A 25375-nucleotide genomic window follows, 5' to 3' on the forward strand; every position below is an offset into this window, starting at 1 on the left:
AAATATGGCTGATATGAACTCAGGGGATGTTCCTTTACAGATAAACTTCACAAGTGCAAAACTGAATACTTTAAAAAGAATCTTTCACAGTGACCTACCTTAGGGCCCCGCAACCCCCGAAGACCAGACGCGACCTCCTCCTAGAGATGAAATACAAACGCAAATGAAGACTGTGTTCTTAAAACTTACATAAGACTCAATTTCAGCCAGAAACTTTTATAGGAACAGTCTGAAAATCAGTGTTTGAGAATACTAAAGTGGTGATGCTACTAAAACAGTGTTAAAGGAACAGTGTAACATGTTATATAAACAAATAATCTACTTTTTCTTCACCGCTTTAAATTAGTAGCTTGTAACTTGACAAGATACAATTTCAAGCAGCGTCCCCAACGTCGCTAAATATTGCATGCTCTAGAGTTTGGTGCAATTCACAGCAAATGTTTAATTGTTTTCTCTGTGTGATTTGCAAGTGATACTGTAGGAACTGACAGTGTGAAAGAGTTACAGTAAGCATTATTTGCTATACGCCACTGATGGAAAATTGATTTTTGTGGTCAGCAAGAATTAGATTAGCAAGTAGTTTTCGCATTGCAGAAGCTGTCACAGCAGGTAGGTAAACAGACTTTTTGCATCCTATGAAGTCAAAATACAGGATACTTAAGTATAGTGAACCGATTAAATTAACACGGCAAGGCCCTTGTGAGAAGTTGGACTGAATCAAAAGTGGGTATTAAAAGTGATAACAACAGAAACAACTAAATGAATAATAATTATAACAAGAAGAATAAAGCAGAATGAGACCAGGAGTGTATATAAATGGTGTCAGATTTGATTTCATTCGTTCACTTCACTCGTGTAAATTTCCCTGTCTTTCTCTCTTCCACTAAATCAGAACAGACAAAGGTGACTGATGGCTTCATGCTATATTGATTTCAGTCCAGCAAACCATCATTCAGCTGGTCAACAAGTGCTCTGTCTGCCCACCACCCATCTGTCTATATGCTTCATGCTGGATGACTCGCCACCTTTACAGTTAATATGCAGTTTATCTCCTTCCCTCGCAAACAAACATCATTTCTTAAGTCAGAGTTCAGCTGGCACCTAACTAGCATGAAATAAAATGCAATAGCAAACGACAACGATCCAATCAATTTCCAGTGGGGAAATGCCCTACATTTGATCTTGTTCAAGAAGATGCTTCACTCAGACATAGGTTACAATAGGAAATGACACTGAAAACTTTTGTTTCAGGCCAATTTTAGTGTATAGAAACTACAAATGTGACCCTATCTATAACATCCCAGGACAGCTGACAGGTGTACCGTTAGGATGAAACAGCAAGGGTGTTTTTAAAGGTAGCTTTATCAAAGCAGTATATTAGCATGAGCAGTATTTCATTGACAAAGCTGAAATCAATGAGCTGTCATCAATAAAACCAGCTGCTACTACAGTTGTTTCTCATTCAAGAAGCCATTTCACATTGATATACGTCACAATGGGGACCAAAAGACTACTTCCGTTTCATGCCAACTTTAAATAGTGTTGATACACTTCATCCCAAACTAGAGAAGTGACCACATCTACAACATCCTAGACTATATCTAAAGTTGTTTTCTACCAAGATGTTTTTTTATAACGTAAGAAAAAAATGAGACGGCTGTTACAAAAATATGTAGATAGATATAGGTATAGGACCAGACGATGCTTCTGAAAGAACAGGATGAGAATTGTGAGATTTCTGACAGATGGCATACTAGTATCTTGGCCAAAGTGTGAGACATTGTTGAGATTTCTTTCGAAACTGTAAATGAAGCCTTGAGATAAGTAGTTTTTACTTGGATTTGAGAAAACAGAAGTAGGAGGACTAAAGCTAAAGTCTCGATTTGCTTCTCACTGGTTTCGAAGAGAGACAACTGAGCTATTTTGCAGATCTCATAGCTGATTTTTCTTTCTCATGGCTTGGACAGCTGACAGGTATACCGTAAGGACGGCACAGCAAAGGTGAATTAGCATGAACCGTATTTCATTGTCAAAGCTGAAAACAACGAGCTGTCATCAATAACACGGCTGCTGGTGGAAGAAGAGTGTGTGTGCGGCAATGTGTCGCAGATTTACAGGTGCATAACATCATTGTCAGTGTGCCTCTTAAATCGGAGCTGTCATCAAGTGGTGGGATGTTGGATAAGTGTTGAGTGATATTCTGTTTGTGTCTTAAAGGGGTGCTGAAAGAGAAGATATTGAGTGGGGAACATGAAGTGAAAGAGAAAGACAGGAATGGTGCTGTGTACCTACCCCATTGCAAGGTCTGACAGAGCAGGGCTCACCAGGTTCACCCTTGAGGCCCGGGGGGCCTATCGGTCCCGGCCCTCCACCTGCATCACCCTGCAAACACACATCGAGTCGCTGTCACCTCAGGTTTGTCATTTGACAGGTTGAGGAGCACCACACAAATGCACACACATGCCTGCCTTCACACGCACATACAAAACAAGAGCTGGACGTAAATATCACAGACATCTGGGGCAAATGCCACCAACCTAGAAAACGCCTCACGCAGCTTCAGAAGTGAGACGAGAGACTAAAAAAGCAGTCTAAACATCTGCTATGCTGAACATGCTCCCTCTATTAAAGACGCTGTTATTGAGTGATCTGACTATTTTGAGTGCATTTTCTCCAGTCGACTTTTTTCACAATAACTTTCATTTAGCCATCTGAACAAAATATTTGCAAATTTGAATTATTATTGAAGGAAAATAAAACGTACTTCAGGCCCCATCCTACCATGATGCAATATCTTAGCCTACTAAAAAATAAGACCAACGTAAGTAACATTGGAATATACTGTATATAGTACATAGTAATAAAATAAAATAAGACTAAAATAAATAATATAATTTAAAATGTTTTTAGCAATTAAAACAATGTAAACATTAGACGAAAAAAAATTTAGATGAAAAAGTTATTTAAACTAATACTGAAATAAATACAAAAAATAAATAAATAAAAATTACAAAAGCACAAAAATACTAAAACAAACTAAAAATAAAAATATAAAAATAAAAGTCAATTTAAAATATTAAAAAAGTACTGCAATAGTATATAAATAATTATAAAATACATTTTATTGGACTTTTCTATTAAAAAAAAGGCTATTTTAATTAATTAATTTAATTATTCTAAATATTAAGTCCTAAATATTAAGTTGTTACTCAAAGATGAGGAAAATTCTGGAAATAAATTTGCAAAGTGTACAGCCATTCTTTAGTTCTTAATATCATCTGATAATCAATTTTGCTGTAGGCCAAGTCTTCGGAACAAAGGTAGTTTGTTGTGCTTTAGACTAGATTTCCAGTTTCATTCTACTTTCCAGTATCTCTACAGACGTCACATTTTGCCTTCTAAAGGACCCCAATAAATAACAAACACAAAGCAGTAATTCTTAGATCTTAACTCTGAAACTATTTCAGCATACAGCTTTTTATCTGCTTACAGCTGGTGAAAACTGTCGAGATGTACAAGCAAAACAGCTCAGTGAAGTCTAATGTGAACAAATTGTCCTGAACATGACCTAGTGCTTCAACATATGCAGAAACAAGGAAAACATCACATTAGAAACATGCAGCCCCAGTGCGTTCTTGCGTACCTTTTCTCCTTTCATTCCATCTTTTCCAGGCAGTCCTGGTTGACCGGGAGCGCCCTGGAAAAATCAGGAAAGACAAGACACATGCCTATCAGCTTTATCTGTTCCCGCTTTATTCGTTTTAATTTGATACCTAACATCCCCCCAATCCCTGTGTTTCCATCTTTTTTGGAATAAAGGCAGATGCTCATTAGCAGAAGCAGGTGCCGAGAACAGATTGTGATGCTGATTCCTCCCCACACGTAGAGAACTCAGATGTACCCGTCCCTGCAAATTAATTTTCAGATTACGGATTGATTACGGATTGTCTGTGCAACAATTTACAGCTCTGCATCCTTGTTTTTCTTGCCTCTGTTATATATACGTGCACTGTCTTTTTCTGTTTGTGAGTGACTGAGTGGGAAAAACTAAAAGAATGTGGAGTGCGTGATTAGAATAAATCTAGATTTTTACATTTTCATGTGGTGTTTCCCATGCAAAAGTCTATGGTACTCTAAAGAATCTTACAATTGCACAACTGGCTCTTCATGGTGTTCTTTAGAATATCAAACTGTTCTTATATGGCATTACTGCAAAAACTCCTTTTTGGAACCTTTATTCATAAAGGAATAGTTTGAAAATTTGCAGAAAATCTACTCACCCTCAGGCCTTGCAAGATGTAGATGAATTTGTTTCTTTCTTGTATCTTCATCAGAACCGATCTGGAGAAATTTAGCATTATATATCATGTGCTCACCAATGGATCCTCTGCAGTGAATGGGTGCCACCAGAATGAGTGTTTAAATAACTGATAAAAAATGTCACAATAATCCAAATGACTATTAGTAGATAAATTAATATCTTGAAGTAAAAATCTGTGTGTTTGTACTGAACAAACCCACTAAAACCATTGCTTCCAGCAAAAATGTGAGTCCTCTATCCTTACTATTGCGCTCTCCAGTGAAAAAAAAAACATCAGTAGAGAAATGTGCTCAGATCAAGCACTGCTTAACAGTCCAAAACTTTTTTAAACAAATATGTTGATGGATCTTGATGAGACAACAGATAATGGACTTTTCACTGGAGGAAGCATTATTATGGATTACAGACTCACAATTTGGCAAGAAGCTGTTTGAACTCTCATTCTGACGGCACCCATTTACAGCATAGGATCCATTGGTGAGCAAGTGATGTAGTGCTAAATTTCTCAGAATCTGTTTCAGTGAAGAAACATGAAAGAAATAAACTCTACATCTACTTCTGTTCTGATGAAGGAACAAACTCATCTATATCTTGGATGGCCTGAGGGTGAGTACATTTTCATTGTTGGGTGAACACTTTCTTTAAGAGTGTATAATTTTCTGGTCTCAAGTTGCCTCATTTACAGTATTTTATCATGCATTTTATTGTTTGCCTGGCAAAAGTGTACTTTTGATCAGTTACAAATTTTACCCAAGCAGTTTGGGAGGAGTTGAGAAACTAAAAATGGGTCCCACTTTATATTGGGTGGCCTTAACTACTATGTACTTACATTTAAATTAATCATTTGGTACAATGCACTTATTGTGTACATACACGTTTTTACATTGTACTTATATTTAAAAAAAATACCTATATGTAATTACATCTGTAATTAATTTCTGTAATTACATTTATAATTACACTGTTGATCCATGCCTTACACCTTAACCCACCCTTAAACCAACCCATACCATCAAACCTGTCCCTAAACTTACCTGTATCCCACCTCAATAGCAGCAAAAGTGTTTTGCAATACAATATGAACACAATAAGTACATTGTACTTATGTTTTGATGTAAGTACATAGTAGTTAAGACCACCTAATATAAAGTTTGACCTAAAAACGTTTCCTGCTTACCGGATCTCCTGAAAGACCACGGAGGCCAATGGGACCAGACGGACCCTGCTTTCCCTGTAAGAACACAAACACATGTTGAGATCTCTTCATATGAGCAGCATGACCTTATTTCAGGTTTGAAAAAATTGTTTGGAAAATGTGAAATCAGTTTGTGCCTAACTCTGAGAGCAAGCGAATAAAACATGCTTTGAAAGCTCTTGCTTCAGGGACTCTGATTTTGTACCAGCTGTGTAGCATTTTAACTGCTTGCTATTCTGAGAGGTCCCTAACTATTAACTAAAATGAAGGCCGCAATCAGATGCTTTTTGCGACCTTGGTAACATGCCACAACCCATTTAACCCAGCAAGAACCGATTGCAATAAACCACCCGTAAGAAAGCTTTTGGCACTGGTCAGTATATCAAGGCAAGGCAAGTTTATTTATATAGCACATTTCGTACACAATGGTAATTCAAAGTGCTTTACATAAAAGAAAGTAAAATAATCATAAAAAAAAATTAATCACAAAAATAAAACAAGGAATTTAAAAACTTTGAAAATTATTTAAATATTGATTTAAAATGAATTTAAAAATAGAAAACAGTTAAAAATAGAAAATGATTATACATACATAAAATACAGTGCACTCAGTTCGGACATCGCACAGTGCTCATTCAATAAATGCACAGCTAAACAGATGAGTTTTGAGTCTAGATTTAAATGTGACTAATGTTTTAGCACATCTGATCTCTTCTGGAAGCTGATTCCAACTGCGGGCGGCAGAAATGTTTAGACCTCTACTGATGATTAAATCTAGGGTGTGTGTCTACGATTGTGTGTGGGTTCATGCACATGCTGAATCAGGTCAAAAGTGTTTAAAACAGTTATAATTTCTTTTGAAGTTTTGCTTTCTGCATTATCTATGTGAATATTAAAATACCCTGCAATAGCAAAACAGTCAAACTCTGAGGAAATCATTGATAACATTTCTGTGAACTCTTCAACAAAGGCTGGAAAGTATTTTGGAGGCTACACCTCCACCTCTCCTAACAGTCCTGCAGACACTCATGAAAGTAAAGTTACTTAGGAGCAGAGGCGGACAGTAACTAAGTACATTTACTTGAGTATTGTACTTAAGTACACTTTTTGAGTATCTGTACTTTTCGTTTAGAAACATAAAATCCAGGTTGTTTGTGGTTATTAAGTCATTGATTAGAAATGATTTATTCTTTAGTGAGCGAATGTTTAAAAATGCTAACTTGATGGCATTGCTTTGTGTCTTAAAATTCTTAAAAATCAGAGAGATCACGGCAGAGCTGCTAACCTACGGGTCAACCACGCTGACAAAGTCCACAATAATTCTATCACACCAAAGTAGAGAGACTTTAATGTTATTTCTATCTTGGTTAAGTCATAAGATGTCAGCATGAAGGGTTTACGGAAACAAGAAGTTCATACCTCAAGTCCTGGTGCCCCTGTCTGTCCAGGCAATCCAGTATTGCCCTTTATAAGAGTTAAAAAAGGAAATAAGAAAAAATAATAATACATTGATAAAAAGAGAAGAACGGGAAAATGGTGCCATTTACTAGTCCATTTTAGAATAAATTTGTATCATTTAATCAGAAAAGGTTAACACTAACTATACCATGTAACCCACTTCATGTCCAAAGTAACAAGGCCATAAAAATAAATACATTTTATAACTTTAATTATTCAATGTAATATTATATTATTATATTATATTATATAGTTTAAATAAAAATAGAATATATACACACAAACACACGGACATTTTTTGCTTTTGCATTACACACGGTTATGATAAATACGGTTAAATCTATCAAATGATGTGACAATGTTCAGAAACCTGTGTACATTTTACACTATTCTCTTGGAATGACCACAATAAAGATGGGTCACTTTTTTAAGCTCATAGATGTTCATCATTGAATGACATGGATGCTGTTCCTCTGATGTGCATTATGCCAACATTTTTTTTACAACATCTTGTGCACTTTATTTACCTGTAAACCTTTCGAGCCTTCAGAACCTTTTTCACCCTGGTGAAAGAAGAGGAAATGCTGATTGCAATGCATTAAATCACATTTTCAAGAGGACCTACAGTAGAACAAGAGACCAAGGTCGAAAAAATATATTTTTATGTGTCCATGCTTTCAAAATGTTTCCTTTTAAAGGTCCCTCCTTTTAAAACCTTTATGTCTCTACTAACACCTGACAGATTAAAGAGAGAGCCGGATTGAGCATTTTCATTGACTGTCCACTGTATTGATTCAGCACAGCTTTAATATTTTCCTTTTCATTTTAAGACAAGGCTGCCAAAACAGATTTTTAAAAACCGCTTGGCATAAGTTCAACATTTTAATGATCTTACATTCTGATGCAGATGCATGACAAACAACGCTAATGAGTGGCTACTAACCTGGTCTCCTTTCTCTCCTTTCTCACCTTCTTCCCCCTCATGGATTATTAGGAGAGAACACACAAAACAATGGATAGAGATTATTCATGGAGGAAATGCATGGTTGCATGATAATAATAATTTTTAAAAAGCACACAGCGGCAGTCAGTTTACCATGCATATGATGCACATCTGACTGAAAATCATTTCCAAATGCATTGCAAAAGCAAATATAGGACTAATGTAATTAAACATGGAAAGTTTTAGGATTTAATAATAATAATAATAATAATAATGATGATGATGATAATAATAATGTAATGATGTTATGATGTAAAATGAATATTTTCACTTTTTTATTTTTATATAATTTTCTGTCTGATCATTTTTAATCACAGATTTGCAAAAATAGTATAAAAACAAAATAAACGGTGTTAAACTAAAATCTAATTTAAATTTAAAATATCAGAAAAAAAATACAAAACAGAAGCATTTTCACTAGTGGTTTTAAACATAACAGTATTTCATAAAGTATTTTTAAATGGTATCTAAACTTACAGGTCCAGAAAGTCTCAGTCCATGTGCTGTCATCACCTTAATAAAGAAAAAAGACTATATTTAATATTGATGTTAGCTTATGCTGTTACAGAAAACTACCATGAGACTGCAACTGCAGGTTACATGTGTTAAAATGAACCCAGGACCAGCAAAAAGAAGTTGGTGTTGAGTTTTTTTGTTTGTTAAAGGGAAGATCAGGTCAACATGCTCATTAGAAAGACCTTATCAGTTATGATTTAATCCTTTCTCATGCTCCGCTCTTAGATCTCAGTTCAGTGATAACCTCAACATCTCCACACAAGCATAAAACAGAAGCTTCCTCTCTCGTTGTCAACTGTCTGGATGGCCTCTATGTGAGAGATTACCATTAATCCAGGGTTTATGGCATTTCAAATGGCAAGAGCCTTTTACTGCAACAAGAGGCCTGCAAATATAGACCAAAAAAGTGCCTCTTCAAGACATCACGGTCTGCCACATAGAGGTGGATTCTGAATCTGCTTTACGGCTTTCCATTTTCCCATTAACTACCAGCTGGTTTAATAGCCTGTCAATCATTGTGACTGCTTTCAGTCAGCAGTGAAAGACAGATTGTTTTGTTAGATGTATCCATGGATTCATCTACTGCGTTTCATGTGCTGTAAAACAGAAGTCTATGAATAAAGATGAAACAACAGGAGGCCTGATGTAACTTCAAGACAAAGTTGGTCTAGAGAATGAGTAGTAGAATTTTTCCTGTTTTGTACATTTATTCATTGTGCTGAATAAATGCATGTAAATTATATGAGCTCTGCTCCAAAACCTAGTGAGCTGCCTATCTAATGGTGTGTTCACACCAGACGCGAAGCGAATATGCGCATCGCGTCACTCGCTCTAGATTACTCGCGGGATGTTTTTCGTGAATAAAAACAGCGCGATCAACCATGGTGGAGATAACTACAATCGCTGTTTTGTACCTGTTGTCAAAAAGTCCCAAATACAATGGAAAGCCAAACGCTTACGTGTCTGGGTTCACAGCACCATCCAGAGGAGGATGAATAACGTTAGGATCCTGTATTAATGTGTGTGTTACATTTTACTACTGTATATATACACTGATATTACTATTATTTGTATTATTGATAGCAGCATCTCTGTAGCCATGCTAATAAAATACAACTACCACCACAACTGATTTTAATTGTTTTCTATGCTCCAGACCTATATAATAACAGATGGCTGCAATAATGCTCTCTTCTATTGTCTGATTCAACTGGAAGTGTCAAGGTACTCTTCGCTGATTGGCGCGTCATGCGAATTTTCCACTCGAGTTGAAATTTCTGAACTTGCGCGGAAGACGCGATTGAAACGAATATCGTGCGTTCACGGCAAACGCGTCGCGCATTTCGAGTCATTCGCGTCACCTGGCACGAATTCGCCTCTATTCGTGTCTTTGCATTGACTTTGTATGTAAGCTACTCGCGCGAATAATTACATTCGGTCTGGTGTGAACACACCATTAATCTCTTCATAGGGAGTTGCCTACTAATACATCATGTTAGGTGAAACAGACCTCACAAGTGACTGATTTGAAATACTGGACATTTAGTTTAGTGTTAGAATGTTGCTAATGACAATACAATAAACTCAAAAATACATTGCACAAAAATATTGGTTAAATTCATATAAAAAAAAAATGTTTTATGTTAAATATACTAAACATTTAAATTATGTTCTGTTAAATGCAGAAAAGTAATGTTTATAACTGTGCACTATCATTCAAAAGTTTGGTTTTGGTAAGATTTTTTTTAAATTGTTTTTGTAAAAAGAAAAAAAAAATGCAATTTGAAAATGTTTTTATTTGAATATACTTTAAAATGTAATTTATTCCTGTGATGGCAAAGCTGAATTTTCAGCATCATTACTCCAGTCTCCAGTGTCACATAATCCTTCAGAAATCATTCTAATATGCTGATTTTGTGCTCATTAAACATTTCTTCTTATTATAAATGTTGAAAACAGTTGTGCTTATTATACTAATTATAAAATTAGGTGCTATACATAATCATAAAACAAAAATATAATTTTTCAAATAAATATTGTATTGAAGTCAGATGGGTCCAACCATATATTGACGTGATCTGAGCTCAGAAAAACAGCTAATTACCATTTAACAATGAGCTAGAATTTAATTAAAATCCTGAAGTGGGATTTAGGTTACAGTTGTTCAAAGAATTTTTTTCGTCTTTGGACAGATACAAATCCTTAATTAAAACAGAAGTAGCTCTAAACAACATGCTCCATTCAGAGCTGGCTACAATCAAATTCCAAACTAAAGAGGAAACCATGAGAGAATAATCAAACTCTTAAAAGCCAGTTTATATTTGAGTCACCCATCATCGTAATTAGCCATTTCAGAACAGAATCGGATTCTTTGGTGCTCCAGGCTTCATGAATCTTTGTAAATTGGTTTAAAAAGGCTACAGTCATCTCGTTTCTCCCATTTAGCTAGAGAATCACACAGCAGACAGCATCAAATGATTTTGTGCCCTGCTGTCAAATCGCACCTTTCGTCTCCCTCTTTTGATTTAATTGACACGGGCAATGCAGTTCCAAACCTGCAAATTTCCTGCTAAGTGCGACCAAAAAGCTTTTGGCTTCTCAGCTCTCAAAGGTTGTCTTATTAGTGACCAGTCAGCAGAGATGAAGCCGATGAGCAGTGCTGCACTGACGCAGTACACTCTACACTCTCAATACGGCAGAAGATGTTTGTGGTGGTAGTTACTGTAACTTCAACTTTGACAAACATAAAATTCAGAACAAACAGGAAACATGTGGTCTTCCTGAATGTCTGAAAGGGAGTGAATTGTCCCCCTCAATCATGTGTCTTTTGAAACCTACACTGAAGTTAAATTAAATTTAGAATTAATAAAAAATAAATAGCTTGATTTTATTGGTATTAACATTTATCATTGATCGCAACAGGGTCCTTGTTAAAGAAAGTCATTCAGGTGATGTTGACCTTAAAATGAAATGTGGGTAAGTGCAATGTGTATTAATAAGCAGAATTATAATTAATAAGCATAATATACATTAACTCAATAATTAGCCTTTTTTCATATGCTACTGTACCAAGCATTTATTAAATTGATCATAAATGACAGTAAAATCATTTATAATGTTACACATTTAACATTTATAAATGTTGCTATTTTTATTTCAAACAAATGCTGTTATTTTGAACTTACTATTCATCAAAGAATCCTAAAAAATAAAATAAAATCATAGTTTTCAAAAAATTATGAGCCAGCTCAATTGCTTTGATAATAATAAGAAATTATTCTTAAGCACCAAATCAGCACATTAGAATGATGTTAGCAAATTTCTGTGACACTGAAGACTGGAGAAATTCCTGAAAATTCAGATGAATCAAAATTCATGATTGTCATCATGAATAAATGACATTTTAGAATAAGTTACAATATAAAAATGTTATTTTAAACTGCAATATAATTTCACAATATTACAGTTTTTACTGTTTGGAGCAAATAAATGCAGTCTTGGTGAGCATAAAATACTTCTTTAAAAAAAATGACTGACTCCAAACTTTTAAACAGCAGTATATATAATGTTTGCTACCTGCAATAGTTCAAAATGAGGTTTAAAATGCTCAAATGAATCCTACAGCAGTAGCTCTGAATCATTTATTGGACTTGAATCATCTCAGTGGAGTCGTTCATGGCATGAAGATCAATGTGTTTATCAAAGACATGCAAGTTTCCTGTTTAAACGGACGCTCTGTAACATGTAGATTCTCATGTGTGCTACTACTGTATGTGATATATCTGTATGCATCAGAACCTCTGACTGAGAACCTCTAGTACTCACAGGGCCCGGTGGTCCTTCCTCACCCTAAAGGAATAATGATAAAGAAAAGTGAATCAAATGAACCACAGAATTGACTGAGTCTGAACCTCAGTTATAGTCAAAAGGTTTTCTACACAAGACTATGATTTATTAGACAGAACTGGCAAACAAGTGAACAGACTCACCTCCTCCCAGCACACAAACTAACAAATAAAACATGCATTACAAACCTTTTGCCCCTTCATTCCACTGGCTCCCTCCAGGCCAGGCAAACCCTGTGGAGTGAGATGTTAGAAGAGACGAATGTATCATGAGGTAAATAAGCACACAAAAATCTGTGATGGGATTTTCAATTAGAGCTCTGAGATGTTACATACAGAATCCCCTTTGTCACCCTTCTGTCCATCCATTCCTGCGACACCCGGGTCACCCTTCATACCCTGAAAAACAACAACAAATAATCACACATATACATACAACATATGAACACACAGATAATATTGTCTAGGGGTGAATAACCAGCAAAGGGGCAACCACTGGCATAAGAGATTCATTTTAAAATGTATTTATTTTACTATTATTTTATGTTAGTTATTTTAATTTTATTATTGTTTATAATTATTTTATCAGCCATTATATTTTTGAAAGAACTCTCTCGCTCTTTGATCACCAAGGTTGCATTTATGTGATTAAAAAAAAAACAGTAAAAATGTGAAAAATTATTACAATTCAAAATAATTTTTCTATTTTAATATATGCGTGATGGCAAAGCTGAATTTTCAGCAGCCATTACTCCAGTCTTTTGCTGGTTTTGTGCTTAAGAAAGATTTCTTATTAATATCAATGTGATTACTGTCACTTTTTTATCAAGTTAATATATTCTTTGCTATTAAAATAAGTATTAATCAGTATATATATATGTATGTATATATATGTGTATGTATATATATATGTATGTATATATATATGTATGTGTATATATATATATATATATGTATGTATATATGTATGTGTAACACACTCTTTACTTTTAATTTTTTGCATCTAATACAAGTTCTTGACCTTCTTGACTTGACCTTTCCAAGCATTTATGACTACTAGATAAAGATTTATTTTATTATTTTGTTTTTTTTTACTATTCTTTAATTTTTTCCAACGCTTGTTCATTATCGCCAAAATATTAACATTCAACACAGACACTTCCTTGACCTTTCTCATTCCAGGGAATCACAATTTACAGCAATGACTAAACTGCAATGATGGTGAAACTCAAAATCACGTTATTACATGTTATTACACCGTTTCAAACACTGAAAAAACAATGAAGCTGTAATAAGCATGATTCATTCATGCTGTGATGCATGCTGGGAGTCTAGCATCCAACGGCGCACATATCACACTTAATTTCCTTTGGTGGTGTTGATGTGATGTGGCACAGCGAACTAGAATATTTAAATGTTAAATGTCAAACCAGTCTGTGAACCCTTATTTAATCCAACTTCCATTACACAAATGTGCCCATGTATACATCACACTTAATGCCACTTAATTACAGCCACTAAACATGAAATCAATGTTCTGTAAGTCGCCATAGTACATCATGTCACACAGATAGGACAGGAATTTATCGGCCAATAGATGGCACTTTCTCACTGAAGATAAATTCCTGTCTCACTCACCCTGCGTCCATTTTGAGACCCTGTCCTCTCTCAAAACAATGCAAACTGAGCATCTTTTATACTGGCAGGCGAGAGGCTGAGCATTTAGTGTCTATATATGGAGTCTGGAATCCATTTGTGCTTTCAGATACTCCAATACACATGGATTCATAGCTAAATGGTGTAAAGATATGAAGGATTTAGAATTGAATGTTGTGTTTTCTTTCAAAACAAACATCATTGAGAGGAAGTGTTGAGGAGAGAAGGGACCGTCACAAAACATCCCTGTGGTGATTTTAGTGGTGTCAGACTTGACTGAACGCTGTATGTACATTAAAATTCCTGAGGGGAACTCTGTGGAGAGGTAACACAATTTGTCTACTCAACCTGGAAAAGGCAATTCCCCCAAGTTGTACAGTTTTTTTTTCTTTTTCATAATATTGCTTACAAGCACAACAGAGTGCACACAAAAGATAGCGGTGTGTTTGGTGTAATGCCAAAGCTCACAGTCTCTGTTCCTCTGTAATTGCCACCTCCTGAGTGATCAGATTGCTATCGGTTTTGATTGCATCTTGGAGACTCTGCACTATAGCAATCCAATCAGTCCAAAAAAAAAAAAAACATCAAAAGCTTCAAGGTATATTTCAGAAGTTGACATGTTTTTACAGTGCTTCATGAAAAAGACAAAAATATTTTGGTATTTCATAAACAATAATGTGAGTTTTTTTTTAAATCTTTCTGAATATTTTTGAATTTCATGATGCGATTTTGAGAGAAATATTGAAATAACAGTGTTGAATAACACATAAGAACTTCACTTAAATAATAATTTTGTTGTTAAATTCAAATAAATAATAAAAAAGTGTTATATCTTTGGAATTTATTGTCTTAAATATGATTCACAGAAAAAAATAGTAAATTATTCACAATACCGGAGTTTTTTTTATTTTTTTTATATATTTTAATGATTTTTTTTTTTCTGGCACAGCTAATTTGACCTCGGATTTCCGACATCCAGAACAATTTTAATGAACGAACTAACTAACAAACAAACTAACATTTAGGAAAAATTTTTTTTTAAATAAATATTTGGGAAAAAAGCATTTCAAATGCATTTAAATAAAATTCTAAATAAATAAATAAATAAATAAATGTGAAGGAAACAATGTTAATTGTTAGCTACAAAGGCTAATTTAAATGGTCCTGTGGTGTGACATGATTTCAAAACAGCACTTTTCAAATGTTATTATAATTATTGCACATGCAATTTTCATAACCTAATATTAATACTTTATTAAACATTTGTACTTTTAAAAAATTATTAATTTGCCACTCCACAGGATCATTTGCCCTGTACTTCCCAGGCTTCTTTCTTTGTTACTATCTTATTATCTCTGTTTATTTCTTGTTATATACTTTAGAAATAATTGCAGTCTTATTTTTTATGAAAAATTTATGTTTTTTAATGTCATTTGGGGCAACACACTTAAATACGTGTCCTCAGTCAAACAAGTGACCTATTATACAAGTAAGTGGTTATGATGTAGATAATCCTGCTTTCTGACTTGTTACCCGCAGTAGGACGCTAAGGTCAAAAGTATGCTAACCGCACCATGTGTATTGACCATGAACAATTCTATAACAAAGAGCAGCAATTTACTCCGCTCTGAACTCTTGTAGTGTGAGTCCGTACACAGCCCTCTCCCTGTTCTCAGAGTCCAGTCACAGTCCAATGCCTGTGTGAACTGGTGGAGATGACACACACACACACACACACACACACACACACACACACACACACACACACACACACACACACAGAGCGCTCACAAGAGCAAATTGGAGCACTGCATACACACTCTCCTTCTGTCTGAGCTCAAAGGTGCAGTGAAGCAAAAAGCCTCTCCCTCTGGTCCTCTTTGTCAAGCATCAGCTCCCTCGCCAAACCCCTGTGTAATCCTGAATCCCTGCGTGAAGATTTATAGGAAATGTTCTTGCTGAGGGAAGAGAGTGTCTTTTACAGCCAGCTGATGATAGGTGGTCACTCGTGATCAGTAATAAAAGCCACACAGAATGGACGGAGTCTGAATAGCTCTACTAAGAGCTCGACCGCACAATTGCTCTTCTTACTTTGGCCTCTCCTGCTGAGAAAAGCAACTTGAACCAGCTTAAGGAGGTTTGTTGAACTTGCAGTCTGTCAAAACAGCTATTTTAGATGGTTTAGTGGTCTTGAAGCCTGACCACTCTAAAACCAGCCGATGAGTGCCCAAAACCCCTTGTTTGGGCAGTTTTTTTTTCCCCAGCAGGGCCAAAAATATTTCCATTCATGCTCACATAAACACATGCACTTTTCAGCTGTGGGAACCTTTGGCACTGTTGACTTCTAAACTTCTCTAAAACAAAACTAAACAAAAACACAAAAGATAAATTATCTTAAAACACACTTTTAAACGTTTTCAACATTGTCCAACAGTCTACATGTGTGACAGAAGAATTATGATGTTTTTTGTAATTTTTTTCAGAACTATTTTCTTTAATCCAACAAATATTATTTCTATCACAACTTTTGTTTGACAAACATGACATGGTGGAAATAAATTTTTAAGCTCGTCTTTAAACACTTAACCATTTTTCCATGGTGGAAATGATGCCACAACTGACAGTTATAATTTAAAATTTATTTTAGACTCGCGTTGTGTTTTCAGTGAATTATTCATTCCAGTGTGTTTGGCTTTAAAACACGAGCTCTGTCATATTCTGTGATTGTCTCTGAAGAGCGCGAGCCCTCACACGTTGCGCTGTGTGAAGTATAGACTAAATGGATTGTCAACACATCCCACCGCTGTATGGCCAGATGAGACGCAAACTACGCTTTCTCGACTGGATACACAGTCTCGCTAGTAAAGTTTTGATGGATGAAGACTGCAATGAAGGTAAAGACAATTGCGGTGGTGTACAGGAGTCGTACAGTACAGTAAGCACGTGTGAGTCCGTTATAATAATGCGTGTATGACAGTCTCGCTAGTAAAGTTTTGATGGATGAAGACTGCAATGAAGGTAAAGACAATTGCGGTGGTGTACAGGAGTCGTACAGTACAGTAAGCACGTGTGAGTCCGTTATAATAATGCGTGTATGAGTGCTCTTGACTAGAAATATAGATTTTTGAGAATCACCCTTCAATCTTTTGGTATACTTTGCTGGATATAGCAAATGATGACAACATAAACATTTGAAACAAGATAAATGGTCTATGCTTAATTTCATGAAGTGTGCGACAGAAAAAGGATGTGATTAATCAGATTAAAATTTTGAATCGATTGACAGCCCTAGTTTTAATGCATATTTCAAATGCTTAAAGCTTAGCGTGAACAAAGGTCTCTGGGGCGAGCAAAGAATTTAACCAATGAACAAGTGTTTCAGCAGTAGTTTTGAAAACAAGTGAGCAGCCTTTCTGATTGGCTCGCCTCACATGTTTGTATTCCTAATGGGCAGCGCAAAAATACCAAAGACCTTGAGGCAGTTTGTTCTATGAAAGGACCACTAGAAGGTCAAACATTGACAGACAGCCCTGATACTCTATGATACAGACTGACTTTAAATGCAAAGCCAAAGGGTCCGAAGCCCCACTCAGATGATGAGGAAACTTTCATCTCTGAATTCAGCTCATGGTTAAAATAAACTTTTCTCCACATAATGGTTTGGTGTGTGTGCATCTTCCCTACAGCAAACTCAATTTAATTGAGCGTCTCTGCCTTACTGCATAGAAACATTACTGTATTGACTACGCACCTCTACAAAGGTGTCTCCCCGCCCACCCAACCATCCAAAATGATTGACAGCTAAAGACACACGTCATAGTTTTCTAATTGGCTAATGCATAGAATCACTGCATGCCTTACTGCATAGAAACATTACTGTATTGACTACGCACCTCTACAAAGGTGTCTAACCCGCCCACCCAACCATCCAAAATGATTGACAGCTAAAGACACACGTCATAGTTTTCTAATTGGCTAATGCATGCAGGCATCCTGACTGTCATTTGTTGCTAAGACACTACTCTTCAACTGAACAATGTACAAAAATAGTTAATACAACAGTGACTCAATTTGACGTCATAAACAGAAAAATTCTCAAAATTCTATATTTATCAAGAACAAATCAGCCTATATTGTTTGTCCTTGTCCTTTTATCCCTCCGGGCCTTAGCACGGTTGAATCATGGCATGTCCGGTGCTTGAACACATACATAGCTTCAAGGCCTTCTAAAATTAAAGCACACATTTCTTGATAAACTATTAGGGTCTTCCATTTTTAATGCTCCAGGTTTAAAACAAGAAAATAGATCTGACTTCAGTCAGTTTCCAGTTACCTTGGAAGACTATTGGGGAATTAAAACCAGAAATTGGCTGCTTATATTTTAGTTAATGCACTTATATTATTCTTTTTTACCCATTTTTATTTTTTTAAATAGAGGAATAAACTTCCTTTTTTATTTCTGCTTTTAAACTCTCCGAAATGACTCACCCCATAGACTACCATTGTAACTGTATGGCTGTAAAAGTGATGTTTTTACAAAACTAGGGGACGAGATGAAATTCGTTTTTGTGGAAATCAACAGTATGTCACAAATGCTGTTGATAGTCCTTAACCTGCTTTTAACCCAGAATGTTCATTTAATTACACCCAAGCCTGAATCATTTGCCCTGAGTTGGATGTCAGGTGGGTTTGTCTGGGATCAGGTAAACAATGCTCCTGGTTACACTGTCCATTTGACTACACTGAAACAGTAATTACTGTCACTTAGAGGAAATTAAGAAAGATTATTTTGATTTAAAATGTCTGCTAACAGCAGAACAACTCAAAAAGAATCTAGTGTTTAGACATCCCACCATCTGAAAGATAAAATTAACTCGCTTTAATTACTGTACTTGTCAAACTGAGGGACTTGAAACAGGTTGTATCAAATTGACTGGAAAAGAAAAATGTAGGTTATAAAAAATCTTTTAATTAATGAAGGTATCCAGGCACAATTCTGGTGTGATATAAACTCATGAGCATGAGAAAAAAAGAGATCCATAACACTGGGTAAGGAACAGCATAGCAAAAGATAATTTGCTAAATCAGTAGTTGCATAGTAAAAAATAAAAAAAAATAATTAATTAAACTAAATATCTACAAAACAAGATCAATTTACTTTAAAATACTTTAACCATTTTTTCTTACCCCACTACCAAATAAATGTATTTTATTCATGCATAAATCATTACATAAAAAAATAAATGTAAGGTTTATTATTTAAAAATAATAATAATAATGATAAAGAAAGAAATTGACAAAGGGTTAAAAAATAAACTTAATTAAATATTTTTTTTGCAGCATATCAGTGCTTTGGCATTAACTGACCAAAAAAGACAGGTGAACAGAAATCAAATTGCAAGCAAACTTATTAGTGTAACTTAGATGGTTACTTTATGAGAAGAAGGTTAAAGGTCAGACAGACACACTTTCTGCCCTGAGACCTGACTGTGCATGTCAGCTGTGAGTGTGAACTGACAAGTTAAGGAGCTGCATGTAAACACTCACTCTTGCCCTATTTAATATATATATATTTATATACTGTAAATTTATATTCATACACTGCCATTGCCCCTGGTGAGATATGACACCCCTGGGCTTCATGAAAATTATTGCAGACATTTTGCAAAAGCACTGTTCATAATTACCATCGGTCAGGCTCAAGTCTGAGGAGTGATGCAGGATGTGTGTGTGTGTGTGTGTGTGTGTGTGGCTGTTTAACATGCTGAGCAGACAGCTAGCGTTTGACTGAGGGAAGCCAATCTGTAGGATGCGAGCATGTCCTTCCCTCTCTGTTCTCAGGAGGACAGCACTGAATAAATGCTTCATCTCACCTTACTGACAGACAGACAGCACATGTGTCTAAACAGCCTTCAGTCTAAACACTGACCTCATAAGATATACTCCGATATCTATGTCTATGTTCAGAATGGGATACTATAGCTTACTACTTAGTGCAGTATACACCGTTTACTTACTATTCTTTAAAAATAGTAAATTAAACCATTACATTATTACACAATAAATATAGCATGCTACATTGTTGCCATGACCTCATCTATTTTTAACCATTTTGGAAATAGTTATTTTGTTCATTTTCATTGATTTTTTATTTTTTATTTGATCTTTTGGCAGTCAGGTCATGCTAAAGATCAAATCCACCATTACTTTCATTCTTCACATGTACATTCTCAGAAAAAAAAAACTGTCACTGAGGCAGTACCTTTATATCTTGACTGATGCAAGAGTAAAAGTAGTATGTTAATAAACTATTTTGAACCTAGTTCCTAGAAAAAAAATGATAAAAATAGTATAATTAAAGATAAAAAACAAAAGATAAATTAAAATGACATTTAACATTAAAATGAAAAAGTTAAGTTCACTAGAAAAGCTATAACCTTTAGAACTCAAAACTTTCTCCTCATTTATTGAAACTAAACTGCAAACTGACACTTGTGAGCATCCTTCCAAATCATGAAACAATTGGGACAAACCTATGCTCTTATAGATTTCAACACATACATAAAAGGCACATTAAATGACAGGGCCATTGATAATAAACAACATTCAACTTATAATAAAAGTTCTGTGAGGACCACTATCGTTAAAATGATAGATACTTAGCATAAAGTTTGGTTTGGCGGTATGGTTCTGTTCTGGGCAAAAAACTCCCTGCCCATCCATGCAGCCTGTCATGAATGAGCAAGGAGAGCAGCAATAATAACCCCCCTAGGGGTAACAGAACAGAACAAGGCAGATATCATTAATGTACTTAATGATATTTAAGTGTAACACTTTATTCAAGATAAAGGAGTCTGATTAGCCAGGAATATCAGAAAGCCAAGTCCTGACTGTGGCGAAAGGAGGAGCTGGGGATGGAGGAGGGTAATTTGCTCCTGAGCAAGCTGAAAAGCTGCTGAATCTGAAAAGCTGCTGAATAATACTGAATAGAGCTTATAATGCCGCGATAGGTGTCGTATTCCTATAGGTAGATGTGATCAGCTGAGAATCAGCTGATGCAAGCTTGACTCACGTGACCTGCCAGAACTAACGGTAACGCTTAATTAAAATGCTTAAAGTTTTTTATACATCTAGTTGTCTACTTAAAACCGGCATTAAAGTCGCCAAACAGAACCACAAAAACAATGACAATTTTTCAGTCAGTCCTGAACACTTTCCTGTCTACCATTGGTCAAAAAAAAGGGTAAACCCAATACCATTGGTTCAGCTAATGTTGCTATGCCAGGCTGGTCGGGCTGCTTAAAGGTGGGGTAAGTGATTTCTGGTAGCCAATGTTGACATTTGAAATCATCAAAACAAACACGCTCCTACCCCAAAAGGGTCTCGCCTCTATTTTGATAGCTCCGCCCCACACATACATACGCAACCCAGGCAACGATTAGTTCTGTGAAACAAAGCAAAACCAATGTTACACCGTATCATATATATATATATATATATATATATATATTATATACTGCATATTTATATTCATACACTGCCATTGCCCCTGGTGAGATATGACACCCCTGGGCTTCATGAAAATTATTGCAGACCTTTTGCAAAAGCACTGTTCATAATTACCATCTGTCAGGCTTGAGACTGAGGAGTGATGCAGGATGTGTGTGTGTGTGTGTGTGGCTGTTTAACATGCTGAGCAGACAGCCAGCGTTTGACTGAGAGAAGCCAATCATAAGGATGCGAGCGTGTCCTTCCCTCTCTGTTCTCAGGAGGACAGCACTGAATAAATACTTCATCTCACCTTACCGACACACAGACAGCACAATGTGTCTAAACAGTATTCTAGGTCACTGACAGTGGTGCAGTGGTGCACTGACCTCACAACAACTCAGATATCTATTGAAGTCTATGTTCAGAATGGGATACTAGCTTACTACTCACTAAATACTGTGCAGTATACACGGTTTCCTATGTACTATTCTTTAAAAATAGTAAATGAAGCAATTACATTATTCCATGATTAATATAGAATGCTACATTGTTGCCATATGACCTGATCAATTTTCAATCATTTTGAAATACTTATATTTTTTAATTTTTTACACTAAATTAATTAAATTAATTAAAATTCTAGACTAGATTTTGGAATGTTCCAATTAGTTTACCAACATGCTACTTTTACTTGTGCATCAGTCAGTATGTAGTATGCATACAGAGTGCACTGATCCTAATGCACTTAATATGTCACAATGTAATGTGTTAAACTTACGTTTACAAAGGTAGACAAAGCTGTCTGTCACTATGGCAGTACACTAAGGTACAAAATGCAAAATTGCATTTCTTTGTATCTTATTTACTGATAAATGGTACAATAGTACCTTAAATGTACATACTGTATTAGTACTCAAAAAATGCATATTAGGATCTTTTGGTACCGCCTCAGTGACGGTTTTGTACCTTTTTTGTAAGGAATGAAAGTAATGGCGGTTTTGATTTTTGATCTCCCAAAAGTCTAGTAAATCTAAAAAAGTATATAAAAAAAAAAGTGGATACTCTCCAAAATGGTGCTAGGGTGACGTGGAGGAGACGAACTGATGAATAAAGTCGTTTTTTTTTTTTTGTTTGTGCACAAAAAGTATTCTCGTAGCTTCGTAAAATTACGGTTGAACCCCTGATGTCACATGGATTATTTTACCAATGTCCTTGCTACGTTTCTGGACCTTGATAGTATAAGGACACTTGCTGTCTATGGGAGGGTCAGAGAGCTCACGGGATGAATCAAAAATATCTTAATTTGTGTTCTGAAGATGAACGGAGGTCTTACGGGTTTGGAACGACACGAAGGTGAGTAATTAATGACAGAATTTCATTTTTGGGTGAACTAACCCTTTAAATGACAGGGCTTTTGATAATAAAAATATTCAACTTATATTAAAGGGGTCATATGATGCGATTTAAATTTTTCCTTTCTCTTTGGAGTGTTACAAGCTCTTGGAGCTTTGTAAAAATCGACGCGTTTCAGAAAGGCAGAGCATAGAGGAGAAACAATAATGTACAGTATGTGGAAAATAATGTTTTTTTTTAACCTTAAACCGCATAAACATTTCATTACACCAAATACACAAAATAATGTTCTTTTTAGCAACATCATATGACCCCTTTAAAAGTAAAAGCGCGGAAGTAAATGTTTTCTATACATCTAGTTGTCTTAAAACCATTGGAGTCAACAAACAGAACCACAAAAACAATGACAATTTTTCAGTCAGTCCTGAACACTTTTTTGTCTACTATTGATAAAAAAAAGGGTCGCCCCCAGTGCCATTGGTTGAGCCAATGTTGCTATGCCAGGCTGGTCAGGCTGCTTAAACATTGCTATGTACAGTATGTTTTGAAAGTGCCACAGTGTTTAAACTTTCCAACCTATGAATGGCTTACTTAGTGTTTTTGCTTTTAAAAAATGCTTTTATTTCTTACCTTAACAGCTTCAGCATCGCATGTTCCAGGTGGACCCTGTGTTGAAGAAATACATCTCAGTATGAGTAAATCAAATCACTTGCACTTACATTTGGAAGCTCATTTCAAAATGTCTTGGGCAAGGAAGCTTTTTTGCTCAAAACCCAATATTGTAAAATGCAAAACAAAATGTAAATTCAGCTTTAACTGCTTGACCCTGCAACCAGGACAGCATTCGCTGCGTATTAGCCTCTGTTGCCCACAACTGGAACAACAACACCTGTGAATGTCCTTGACAAAGGTCACTAGACACATCAGCTCAACTAAACATCCAGATAGATAAGGGCCTCCTGGACCGCACATGGCGTTCCTCGACACCTCGAGGCTGGGGGAGGATGTCTGTGCTGCCCGAGGCCCTCCTCCTCCCTGCCATCACCACTGACGACAGGCCACTCATAAATGCCAGCTCCCGAGGACAGAAGCAAGGTTGGCACATGCCATGGAAATTATCGAGACACTGCCATTTAAAATGTCACAACCACTTCCCTCCTGACTCTTATGACTTTGTGTCCACCACTTTATAACTTTCCTGTAATGGAAAGTGACAGGGATTTACAGTAGCATGTGTGAAACTTAACGGTCAGTCACTATTAGTATGCAGAGCAGATCAGGCAGCATTTGCGTTTCGTTTTGCAGCTTAGTAAATCTTTAAAGAAACAGCTGAACCAAAAATGAAAACTCAGCCATATTTACTTTCTAGAAAATGCAATTACAATGAATAGGGTGTTGAAAAGGTCCCATACATATCATATAAATAATATATAAATGTGTTCCATATGATCCATACTTCAAGTCTTCTGAAGCAATATGATAGCTTTGTGTGAAAAACAGACCCTTATTCACCAAAAGTCTCAACATCTGGCACTGAATGATGACAGTATTGTCATCTGTAGATTTGTTTTAAAGTTTTCATAATTGATGAACGTTACAAAGTTATTGAACTGAATCTGAACAAACACTGAACTGGCTTGAGATGAATAATGACACTATTGTCTTTTTTTAGCTGCTTTAGAGCAGAATTTTAATTCATCTCATATTTGAAGTTGATTATGTTACTTTACTGTTTATTACTGTAAAACGTCTTTGAAACAATTTGTATTTGTGACGAGAGAGGGCGGGGCCAAGAGCCGTGGGAACGGAGCGAGGCCGGTGGAGTAATTTATAATGAGCAACACCTGCACCACTCACCGGTCTCGAGTCCCACGGAGGAGCTCCGGAAGGATAAAAGGAGCCAGGAGTGACGACAGTGAAAGACGAGAGAGGACCAGGCCTGGATTTTATTTTGTGTTTTGTGTGCAGCAGTCGTCCGCGAGGGGCTGCCGCTTTACTTTCATTTTGTGTTTGTTTATTTTATTAAAGTCTTTAAACATTCGCCGGTTCCCGCCTCCTTCTTCCCAACCTACGAACGTTGTTACATTGGTGCCGAAACCTCGGAGGAAGGAGGGACACGCGGTCAGAGAGCCCTCGCTGCTGAGGGGGATTGCGGTGCTGAGGAGATCGGGCAGCAGGAACAAGCGGAGAGACCGCCGGTGGCTGCCCGAGGCGGTTGTGCTGGAACTATGGAAGACGAGGTGGGACGGAGAGCTCGCTGCCGCGCTCCTGGGTCGAGGAGGGGTGGCTGCCGTCCGAGAGGGAGCGGAGGAGTTGGCCCCGTTCGCCAGGAGGCCGGAGCCTGCTGCCATCCGCCATGATTGGGGAGGAGCAGGGAACGGGGGACTCGCTGCCGGCTGCCCTCAATAGGAGGAGCCATCGCCGTCCGCCAGGAGGCGGAGGAGTGGTGGGCCGTCCACCAACGATGTCCAGTACCATCGCATGGCACCGCGAGTGAGAGCCTCTCAGCCAGTTGAGGACCAAGCGGCAGTGTGTCC

General features: G+C 36.4%; 1 protein-coding gene across 1 annotated transcript in view; it reads right to left on the reverse strand.

The window, feature by feature from the left end:
• Positions 1-25375, reverse strand: part of LOC107665562 (collagen alpha-1(XIX) chain-like) — a 103048-nt gene that overhangs the window by 1572 nt on the left and 76101 nt on the right. The window contains exons 16-27 of the mRNA XM_016456484.1: positions 23469-23504; positions 12675-12737; positions 12528-12572; positions 12319-12342; positions 8455-8490; positions 7918-7953; positions 7502-7537; positions 6936-6980; positions 5499-5552; positions 3644-3697; positions 2293-2382; positions 99-140 (exon numbers count right to left, since the gene is read on the reverse strand). Of these exons, the coding sequence (XP_016311970.1) occupies positions 99-140; positions 2293-2382; positions 3644-3697; positions 5499-5552; positions 6936-6980; positions 7502-7537; positions 7918-7953; positions 8455-8490; positions 12319-12342; positions 12528-12572; positions 12675-12737; positions 23469-23504 (561 nt within the window). The remainder of the gene's footprint in view (positions 1-98; positions 141-2292; positions 2383-3643; positions 3698-5498; positions 5553-6935; positions 6981-7501; positions 7538-7917; positions 7954-8454; positions 8491-12318; positions 12343-12527; positions 12573-12674; positions 12738-23468; positions 23505-25375) is intronic.

Source organism: Sinocyclocheilus anshuiensis, unplaced genomic scaffold, assembly GCF_001515605.1.
Source record: "Sinocyclocheilus anshuiensis isolate Anshui unplaced genomic scaffold, SAMN03320099.WGS_v1.1 scaffold407, whole genome shotgun sequence".
NCBI classification, from domain to species: Eukaryota; Metazoa; Chordata; class Actinopteri; order Cypriniformes; family Cyprinidae; genus Sinocyclocheilus; species Sinocyclocheilus anshuiensis.